The sequence below is a fragment of the Fukomys damarensis genome, unplaced genomic scaffold (genome assembly GCF_012274545.1).
Source record: "Fukomys damarensis isolate Sample0158 unplaced genomic scaffold, DMR_v1.0_HiC HiC_scaffold_39, whole genome shotgun sequence".
NCBI classification, from domain to species: Eukaryota; Metazoa; Chordata; class Mammalia; order Rodentia; family Bathyergidae; genus Fukomys; species Fukomys damarensis.
Window position 1 is genome coordinate 20642532 of NW_022900951.1, and position 11322 is coordinate 20653853.

The 11322-nt window shown below is 36.0% G+C and overlaps 1 protein-coding gene across 1 annotated transcript in view; it reads left to right on the top strand.

Moving 5' to 3' along the window:
• Pola1 (DNA polymerase alpha 1, catalytic subunit) overlaps positions 1-11322 on the top strand; it is a 303607-nt gene that overhangs the window by 142602 nt on the left and 149683 nt on the right. The window contains exons 33-34 of the mRNA XM_010607164.3: positions 150-328; positions 2011-2142. Of these exons, the coding sequence (XP_010605466.1) occupies positions 150-328; positions 2011-2142 (311 nt within the window). The remainder of the gene's footprint in view (positions 1-149; positions 329-2010; positions 2143-11322) is intronic.

The following is an 11322-nucleotide window of genomic DNA, read 5'->3' on the forward strand; positions in this document are numbered from 1 at the left end:
TCATAAGTTTAAATAGTTCCGTGTGTGTGTGTGTGTGTGTGTGTGTATGAATTTAAAAATCATTCTTTTTGTGAGTTTTCTTCTTTGGAGTATGTTTTGTATAAATGTTCATCTGAATTTTTTTGTTTTGTTTTGTTTTACATTACTAGGACTTGACCCCACACAGTTCAGGGTTCATCATTATCATAAAGATGAAGAGAATGATGCTCTACTTGGTGGCCCAGCACAGCTCACTGATGAAGAGAAATACAGGGACTGTGAAAAATTCAAATGTCCATGTCCTGCATGTGGAACCGAGAATATTTATGATAGTGTCTTTGATGGCTCGGTTAGTTGTTTTGTTTTCTTCTTTGATTTTATAGGTGAACTTGTATAAACTTCCCTCCTAGTCCCCTGAGTGACAGGGCACATAAAAGGAATAACACTCACCTAAGTGTTGCATTTGTGTCTTTAAAGAATTTTAGCATCATATGAATTCTGCCCTTGCAATTTACTTTATTTCTGCTTTGATGTTTAATTGAATGTGCTTAAATATTGTATTTGCCTTCCTGGAGTGCTTGACCTTGGTTTTGAAATGGAATCACTTAAAAATTCTAATTATCTTAAAAGTATTTTTATTGTAATTCCTTAATTAGTAACCTATATTTCCCTACTCCCAACCCTGATTCATTAAGACTTAGAGCAATATTTTTCTTTATCTTAAATCAAGTTAATGGGAACTAAGTGTTTTGGGGAAGTTTTTGTTTATCTTTATGCATCCCACTTACCTCCTTTTTGACAAAGGTACTTATCTTTTCTGCTGTCTTTGCATATCAGACATTTAAAAAGTCATAGACATTCCTCTCAAGAAGTACTGCCAAAAAATGTATCATTGACCTTGGATCAGAACTTGACACTTGGCCAGTTTACTTGAGTCCACTAATGTTGTACATGTGCTAGCCATTGGCAAATGAGTAGGCAGCAGCACTGTAAAACCTTGAAAACGAAAGAAAAGACACCCTTTATCTAAATTAAAAGTAATTATTTTAAGTTAATTTGGACAAATAGCAGATGTTTTGCATTTTTTTGAATCAAAACAAAGCAGTCTTTGGAAGCAAGTGCAAGGAAGAGGCAGACACAGATCAGCAATACTTGCTAAATCCTTGAGTTTTGCTTCATTACAGCTGTAAATAAGATAGTTAATTGCATGGAGGCTTGACGACTTGCAGATGGGCTAACTGTGGAAGAGCCGATGTCAAACTCTAAAATCTCTTCCACCTGGAATTGCTTAGTGTGGCGGGTAGGGTTATGTACCAGACTGGAGCAGGAAACCAAGATGTTTAAAGTATCCAGAAGGAAAACAAATGCTTCAGGAACCTCAACTGTTTTCCTGTATATTTGCTTGGTCTTTGTTTGAAACAGAGCGCAACAAAACAAAACACTTTCTCCAACTACTAATAGTTATTCTTTCATATTTTTACTTCTCCTGCCTTTCTCCCCCTGAATGTCTCATTTTTTGGAAAAATGCAGAAATTTTAGATTGGCAAATCTAACAATAAATGATACTGCTCTGTGGTTCAGAACTTTTAATTTTTAGCTTTTATTCTTAAAATTATGTTGATATGATCAAAGCAAACTGTGTCATAAGAGCTCTTGCTGTATCTTCAAGTTTAGAATGAATACATATTTAAAATTTTGATCAGTATCTCTTCAGGATGTTTATTTGTAGTAACGATTTTACTGGTACTTTCAGAGGGGAAATTATTTTATCCATAGAGTCTGTCATGTATTAAGTGTAAAAATAGTGATTTTAGAGTTTTCCCTTTGACTTTGTACTCCATTATGATTACAGCAAAAAAAGGAAGGTATGTGTGACTAAAGAGGTCTTTGCAAAGAAAATAGAGTTTAAAACTCACTAATAAAATGAATTAAGAATATTGTACCCCAGGAAGCTTGTAAATTTTTAGCCTAGAAAATGTTTCATAATTTGGCAGTGACCATTTGTATACTTGTCTGTCCTGGCTTCTGTAGGGAACTGATTTGGAGCCCAGCTTATATCGTTGCAGTAATATTGATTGTAAGGCCTCACCTCTGACCTTTGTAGCACAGCTGAGCAACAAATTGATCATGGACATTAGACAATGCATTAAAAAGTATTACAATGTAAGTATTTATACTGAGTTTTTTTCTTACCTACGCAACTTAAGAGATTTAGTACTTGTTTTATTGGTTTTTATGAAGCTAAAATTTTGAAAAGACTTTGGAAAATTCTTGGTGAAGTATTAATAAAAATATGGCAAAGTATGTAGTTTTGCATATTAACATACAAATGATTTGATTTCTTATGGCCATAACATCTCTTTCATTAATGACCAGTACTTTTAATAATGAGATTTTGCTTTTAAGAAAAAATGATAAAATCAGGACAAAAATTTGTTTATTGTTACTTACATAAATTAAGTAGTCACAGACAAGGAAAAAAATCAGTATTGGCTATCTTGGGCAAGTAGAACTGTAAAATTACGGGTGGTGATTTTAATAAACTGCCCACTACCTAACACTTTGTGTTTATGTGTCAGTCTAAACTGCTTCCTCATATAGTTTTCTGAGAAAATCAAAATAAACCTTTTAAATATAAGCACAATTTGTCTGGGATTTTAAAGAGAATATCTAATTTTCAGTAATATATAATAAAAGTTCTAGAACAGTGAGTGAGCAGTCTTAGCTTTTATTCAATTTTTGTTTTGAACACATTTCATATGAATTTTATCTCTTCTAAAATTCTACATTTCCCATTTTGATTTTTCTCAGTGTTTCATTACATTATTTGTCATCTGAACAAATTTTGCTATTTGAAAGTTCACCATATCTTCTTTTAAAGAGCTACATTGACAAGTACTGCCAAAAAATGCTCAAGTTCTAATAAGACCCTTGTTCTTTACCAATATCATTCTGTACTTTCTACTTACATGTTAATTAACGCATAACATTACATTTTCTTGTATAGCAACTCCTGTGAAATAATGAGAGATTATTTTACATAACAAGAAGTAGAATTCATTATGTAAAAGGGGAATGAATATTAGATCATTAGGATAAAGAATGAAAACACAAGAGTTCCAGTATTGTGATTTTGGCCTAGAATAATTTGTCGTCCCCCCACAAAAAAAAGGCCAAGTAAATTTGCCTTAGGATTTTTTTAAAAAAATTATAATTTTGTCTGCATTTTGGGAAAAGCTGGAAAGTTTTAGTGAGTAATGTTGTGCTGTACTTAATGAACAGTTGGATGGGAATAAAGGTTATCTGTGAGGTCACATTCCGCAGTAGATGAAACGTTCAGCACTTGAAATGTTAGGCCTTTATTTAGCATGAAGCGCCCAAATCAAAACTATTCACTGTCTCATTTACCAGCCTCTTTGAGCAAAGTACAATTCTTGACTCTTGGGAAGAATTCCGAGTTTTCTCTCTGTGTTTAGTCTATCAAAGTCTTCACCATGGCAATGTTAATACTAGAAGAAACTTGTCTCTTTCCTTCTATGAGAAGGAACCATCTGTTTTGACTAAGTTGAGAATAGGCAGAAAAATGATCTTCTCTATAATTAGAAATGTGCCTGAATGCTCATTGAGTGAAAGATTGAGTTTTCACCTAATTAGGTATGTACGTATTGTGGTGGTAGTTATAAAAGTATTTTTCAATGACCTATTTTTAGGGATCCAGATAGTTAACACAAGGTTCCTAGAGCATTTAAGTGTTTTGTCCACTAGCCATCTCACTAACAGCAAGTAAGGGTTTTCCTGTACCTAACTTCCTATCTGATTTGACTTTTCTAAGGGTTTCTAATTAAAAAAGTCAAATGTCACTCCTGCAGTTGAAGATTAATATGACTGTCCTCAAAGTTAAGAAATCCTTTCTCTACTTTCTGATCATAATCATTCATGATTGGATGGTAGAGAAAGAAATCAATTATTTGTTCTTTTTATGGCCCTTGCTGAGGAAATGTTTCAAATATTTTTAAGATCAGCACTTTCAAGCAAAAAGTGGATGTACCTTTAGGTTTTACTGTAGTTCATTGGTAGACTATTTTCTCCTCTTGGACCCAAGACTTAAAGGAACTTTTGCCAGTAGAAGGTCATGGCACTGAGTTAATTTTGTTATTTGTCCTTGAGTAATGCTGATTGTTAGTTCAGTGGGATGTATCATAGTGATAATAATCCAATGGAGACATATCAATCAGATGTACTGGAGGCAAGGATGTTGATGTTAAGGACTGAGGTTAAGTTCTCTCAAGCTAATTGCCAAAATGTTTCTGTATATTTTGTAACATAAAAATACTATCCACTGAACATAAAAATTGTTTATGAAACAAGGGCAAGAATCTCAATATTTTTATTTTAGTCTTATTATCATTGCAAGGAAAGGCAGCCTACACTGAGGGAAGTCATCTTAAGAAGAAAGAAACTTGAATATGTTGCTTGACCAAACCCTATAATCTGCTAAGGAACTTAGTTCTAGATCACTAAAAATGAGGTTGTCAAGAAAAAAAGTGGACAAAAGTTTAGAATAACAAAATATATTTGTAAATCATTTTAAGTATAGCAAAATGCATCACATACTTTGATATTTTCTTATGAATCAGTACTACTTCCTGAATTAGTAAGCAGTGTAACAAATTTTTTAAAAATATATATCTGAGAATCAGTCTGTTATCACATTTTAATCTTTTAGTATTAGCTCCTTCATTTAGAAAAGATGCTTTTTTTTCCTCTCACCATATACCAGTGATTCCCTGGAATTCTCATTTCCTAGAACATTTCAAATTTTGATATGCATAAAAATTTTAAAAAGCATCGGGCAAGGATATCTATAAGTAATGTATTCAGTTCTTTAGGAAGAAGAGAGCTTTACACTTTATCCTGAAATTTGATGGAGTGTTGAAAAACTTTGAGATATCCTTAATTCAAAGTTGATTTCATGCTCTGGTCTTTGTTCTTTATCAAGTTAAATTGAACTTGTATTTTTTGAAAATCGTGAAAAGCCAACTTAATCGGTAAGCTTTTAGGGATGTTTTTGAAAGACTCAATTTTGCAGTTAAAAATTGATACCTGTTCCCTTCCTCTCAAATACTGCTGTAGAAGAGAAAAAGGACACACATACACGCACACACACGTGCTCTCATGCACACAGTGGAGAGAAGCACTAGCTAATCTAAATTGGGAAATGAAGAGGGCTTTTTTAAGCATGAAAATTTCATCATCTTGTCAGCTGGCAGAGTGCCTGCTGTGTGGATTCACAAAGGCTAAGAATTACACTTTCATGAAATTTTCCTCACTAACTGCCCTGGTTAATTTGAAAGATAACCCACTGTTCTAATTCATTCCTCAATTGGGCGGTGCAGGTTTTATCTTTGATCTGACAAAGCATTTGTGTTAATCGTTTTGGCCCTCCACTAGACACTCTTGGGATTGTGCTTTTACAATAAATGTGTCTGTGATAGCTCTTTAGTCTATTATACTTACAATAGATCCATAGAACTGGTAATTAATTCTCCACTGCTTTGGAAATGGGAAGAATAGGTGTAGCTCTGTCAAGTGCTGCTGGGAAGTTTGTTTAGCTGGTTCATTTTTGAAGTGTTCCTCTCAATTGTCCAAGAAGCAGCCACAGAAGAGAATCTGAGGTTGAGAAGCTGGCCTACTCTTATAACTTGCTGATAAATGAGACATGCAACCCCTCTTGGTACCTGGGAGTGAGTAATGGATCATTTGCTTTCATCTCAAGTACTATTAGTTATAATATACATGAAGCTTTCAGTTTAATACTTTATAAAGAGCTATTCTTTTCTAAAGGTGGAGCCTTTAAATGATACAGGGCTAAGAGTCAACTCAAATATATTCCCACATTCTCGTTGATGGTTTACACAGGTTTATGAGTGTTCCAGCAGGGGAAGTGTATTCTTCATCAGCCTTCTAGTGTGTCTAGCATTCCTTAGAATGCTTCTGATTTTTAAACAAGATAATGCTGGCCCTCCATCTAAAAGAACTAACAGATGAACACTGGCTGTCAAGTGCCATGCATATGATAACCCCTTGATGAATTGCTAGGGCCAGGATTGGTGATGGTTTCCTTAAAAATTAGCTGTGGGCTACTTTACAATCCTAGATTTTCTTGAATCATACTTTTTTCCCCTTGGTTATACCTCCTTTGGTATCTTATCTGTGATCTCTGCCATAGCTCCTTGCTCTCCAATAGTGTGTACATCTTAATGTTTGGTAACCAAAGGAATCAACAAACAAAGATTATAATTGCTATTTTTTAAAAACTTCTTTTCGTACACTGTCATACTGCCAGATGATTCATTAACAATATATGAAGTTCTCAGGTTAACACAATATTTATGGTCATGAAAGCACTGACAAATTAAGCTCTTGTGATTCAGTCTTCTACATTTTACCTCACACATTGCTGTAGCTTTCAATATATGCCTATTTCTAACTCAATAGCCTTAATTTGTTTTCTCCCAGAACCAAGTACAGTGGACCATTGCCTTACAAACTCAATTGGTTCCCACAGGCTGATTGTAACTAAGTCAATACAGCTGAGATCTGGATGTCTACCTGGGTACACGCTATAGATAACAGGAGGCAGATGAATCTTCCATTAACATAGTTAACCCAACTTGTTCATATATCAGGCCAGTTGTAACTCGAGGGTCCACTGTATCAGACAAAGAGGCATTGACCAGTAATACTGTTATGCTGCAGATAGCATCCTACCTAAATTTGCTTTCATCGTCCTGCTAGAAGAGTTTATCTCTAATAACAGAATGTGGCAAAGAAAGGTGTGTGTGGTGTTACCTTCTCACTCCTGCTCTGGCCTTACATTTTCCTCTTTTTATATTAATTATGACAGAAGCCATATGTTTAATCTCTTTTGGATCTACTTTTATGAGGAGTTTAAAAAATAATGTCCGGAGTGTTAATAACAAACATCAAGCATATTTGTAAGCCAGAGATTCATTTGGAGCTACCAAATATCAGAAGTGCATTGAGGGCAGAGTGAAAGTGGTCAAAATACTTTTGCTCCACAAAAATATGCACCCATTTACCGTCACAGACAAACACCACATATGGTGTCCAACAGTGCTTAGGAAAGGGTAATTTATTGGGAATACACAGAACTAACAGTAAATAAACCTAATAAATTAGATGTGAAGCTGCCTCCCCCTTCCCCTCCAGCTCCCATCACCCATGTAAATCACTAACAGCACTACTCATTGCCATTGTCTTTCATTTCTCAGCAGAATTTGATCATGCAGGTAGATCTGTGAGTTTTAGAGCCATGCATGGTGTTCAGTAACTCTGCTGTTTTACTGCAAATATTCAGTGTTCAATAACCCTCAAAATTTCTCATTTCTTGCCTGTGGTGATGTGGGCTGATAGTTTTTAGGTTATAGGTTGCAATGTGCAGTAGTGTCACAGGTACATTAGTTCAAAAATAGTTTAAACTCTAAGCAGTATTGCAATTATTGTTTATTTCCTTGCCTCTGAATTTATATTTAGAACATTTAAAAAGAATAAATTGAGTTTCTTTTTTGTGAAGACTCTTAACAGCATAATTATAAATGGTACAAAAGGCATTCAAAAAAGCAATAGATAGCCATCCCGCCATTCAGCTTCACGGGCAGTTCAATCCATACTGCCCAGCAGTGCTTCAGAAAGGGTAATTTCTTTAGGAATCCTTAGAACTCATCCTAAATCTTAATAAAACAAAAGGAGAAGAACATACTGAGAATTACTTTTCTTTTTTGCTTTACACCGTTTGATTGAGCAGCTAAGCATAAATGAATACCAGTCACACCAATATTCTAACATCAGGGCCCATTGATGGAGAGTCAGTACGTTTTTATTAGCAAATGGAGTTTTTTTAGGTAGGTCAAGCAAGCTACTTTTGAGTTTGGTATAACATTTTGCTGCTATGCCATGTGTGTTCTCACAGAAAAACTAAGAAGAGATTTGATGATGGTTGGTATCATCTCCTTTTAAGTAAATTTATTAGTGTATAAGTCTAAGTGAATAACAGGTCAAATCCAGTCCCCTAAAACATGCCAGTTATATATTCTGTGCAAGCAGTTTATCATGGTATAATATTAACTGTTGTAAAGTTGTTCTAATTAAACAAATAGGATCACATAACAGCTTTATGTGCGGCCTGATTTTTTCCCATTTAAGAATGACCATTATATACCCATTCTTTGTATATTTATCAGAATGCCTCTTTATCTTTGATTTTATTTAATCATAACCTTATGGCACTGGCCCTGTTTGGGGAGGCTCTGAAATACAGTGCTATCCTTAGGAACTAAAGTGGGACCCACCCCAAATTCTTAGGCACCAGACCACAAAGAAAACTGTTGTCTATCTAGAACTGACCCAGAGCCACCAGCAAGACCTGAGCATGGTCCATAGTCTTTCTTCCTTGTCCATGTCATTCCCTACATAGGTAAATCTGCTCTCCTAAGTGTTTTGTTGGAGGTAGAGGTAATTATAGCTACAACCTTTTCCTTTCTCCTGCATTCAGAAGCTTAGTACTCACTCACTCATCAGTTATTAGACCAGCCATTGTAAGCCTTACAACATTTTGATTTGTACTGATATCCCTTGTTCAGAGTTCCTGTCCAGTCTCTTACCAGCCCTGTAACTTGGGCTAGTTATTGAGCTTCTCTAAGCCAGTTTTCTAGCCTATGAAATAACAGTAGTAGGACCTGCCCCATAAAGTCACAATGAGGAGTATATAGGATAATATACTTAAAATACTTAGAAAATGCACACAGAGCACATTATTAATGTTCACTGTGTTGATAATATGGCTTGGCTGTGTTTCTTTGGGTGCTCAGAACACCCCAAGATTTAGACCCAGGTCAACACCTTACTGCCTCTGTATTTCAGAGGCGTCCTGCTATAAGTTTTCTTACTGCTCTGCCTCTGCCACTCAGAACAGTACTGCAGCACTGTAGTGTGCTCTTGGCTCTCCTTTCAGTTTGCCAAAGCGGGAATTTCTTTTCTATTGTTCATGAATAGGTCCCAAAGTTAGTCTTGGGAAAAAGACAAGGCTCAGAATGTAATGATTGTACCTAAACTAATAGGTGCTTGGTAAGTTTTATTGAATGAGTTCACAGTATTCTGATAGGTCATTGCTATCGAATGACTCTCCTAGGTCACACATAGCAGCTAGACTTTGACCAGACTTAGGGATTCCAATCTAGAGTTTGGCCCATAATATTTGGGAAGACAGCTAGTTATGATTGCCCACTACCCACCTTTAGCTCCAGTCACTCTTACAAAAGGGTGGATAAAGACCCCTGAGCATTAGCATTACAGCCTAGGCCAGGTCACTAGCTGGCTGGGGCATGGGTCCAGAAGGCATTGCAATTATAGCCACCTAGTAGTAGACTAGTCAAGCCATTGAAGAGAAGCACATATGTTGAACCTGGGGTTTCGGCACCTCCGATACAGTTTGCCTCTGAAGGGAAAATTGGGGGCTTTTTGAAATGTTGGTGAAATGCCATATGAGTTGTCATATATCTGAAAACAAGTGGGTAAAAATAAGAAAACTACTTGTGCCAAGCCAGTAGACTTCTTTCTTTAGTTTGATTTCTCTAACCTTGTGTATTTAGGGAAAACTCAACTGCAGATCTAACTCCAGTCATTGAGAGCTACTATCTTGTAGTAAAGTAAGAAACTGAACCAGAACAGATTTCATTTAACCTTTCAGAAGTGAGATTTTCACACCATTGACCTTCTTGACTTCAGGGAGCAAAGCGGAACTATCAGTTCACTGCTGCACATGTCAATGGGAGAAGAGGAGCACGCCCTAGGCAATGGCTGTCTTTCATATTTGGTTTGCCCAGAGAGCATACATTAGGTTCACAGGTGGAACTCGGTCTTTTGCAGACAGCTGCCAATGCTGTTTTCCAGATGATCTTGTCTAGCTTCTTGCGGTAAATGAATAACTATATTTCTTTTTGGATGAGGATTAATTCACCTCTCTTTCTGAGGCACCATAGAAAAATTCTCAAAGCCTGGATTAAAGATAGTACATAGAGCTAATAAAAATTAGAGCATCTGTCTTTCTGAATGATAGCTATTGGTGTGTTTTGTGCTGAGCATAAATCAGGGGTAGCTTTACTATATGTTCCTTCCAACACCTGTAGTATGTGGTGGGGAGCCTATGGCATGTGTGCCGCAGCGGGCTGTTTGTATTGTTGAAAGCTCTAAAAAGTTCATTATCTTTGACCTGTATAGCATGTGGGGCTTTTGAAAAGCAATGTCTTAACTTTTTGTCCTGGTTCCAAAAAATTCACCTGACTCGGTACTTCCTCCAGTTTAAAAAAAAATGTGTGTGTGTGTGTGTGTGTGTGTGTGTGTGTGTGTGTGTGTGTATAAAACATATATTTAACTGTGGTCCAGCATGTAATTCTTAAATTGGGTGGTTTTCTGAAGTAGTCCACTCAGCTTTTGTAAGGGGTCCAGCCTCCTTCGGGCTGCACAGGTGCTCAGTATTCTTTCTCTGTTTGAGGAACTCTTGATGCAGCTGGAAATCTAGCCCAGCTTTTAGAAGGCTCCATCCACCAACAAAGATCTGTTTGAGAATCATGGCAAAAAGTAGCTGGACAAAAAGAAAACTGCCCAGGGTTTAAGTCTCTGTGTATACTAAGACTTTAGAAACAGTGTGGATGAAGTCACAGGTAATCTTAGGGAGATAATTTCTCCCAACCACAGCTTTCTATCTAGTGATGTGAAGGAGCCATTTCCCGGGAATTGATCAGCAGAGAAGGATCAAAGGAGAGTCCAAAGTCAGGAGAGACCTGTTTTGAGATTTCCCAAAAAACTGGATTGTCTTGCTCAGTGTGTGCACTAATGTAACATAGCGGTTCTCAAACCTTTTGGTTTATAGGACCCCTGCACAGTCTTAAAGTATTAAAGATGCCGAAGAGTTTTTTGTTTATGTGGGCTTTATGCATTCGTATTTCATTATAAATTGAGATTTAACAAAGTTATTAACCCATTTATAAGTAAAAACAAACCTATCATATAACAAAAATGCTTTACGAAAAAGAACTTTATTCCACAGCAAAATAATTTAGTAGAAACATTCTTGCTTTTTACATTTTTGTGAATCTTTCATGTCTGGCTTAGAAAACAGCTGGATTTCATATCCACTTCTGCATTCCATCTTTTCTGATCTGCTGTTGGTAGAAATATGTGAGGAAATTTCAGCTTTACATACCCATGTAGTTGGAAAAAGCGTTTTTAATAGCCTTTTCTGTTTTTTTTTTTTTTTTTTTT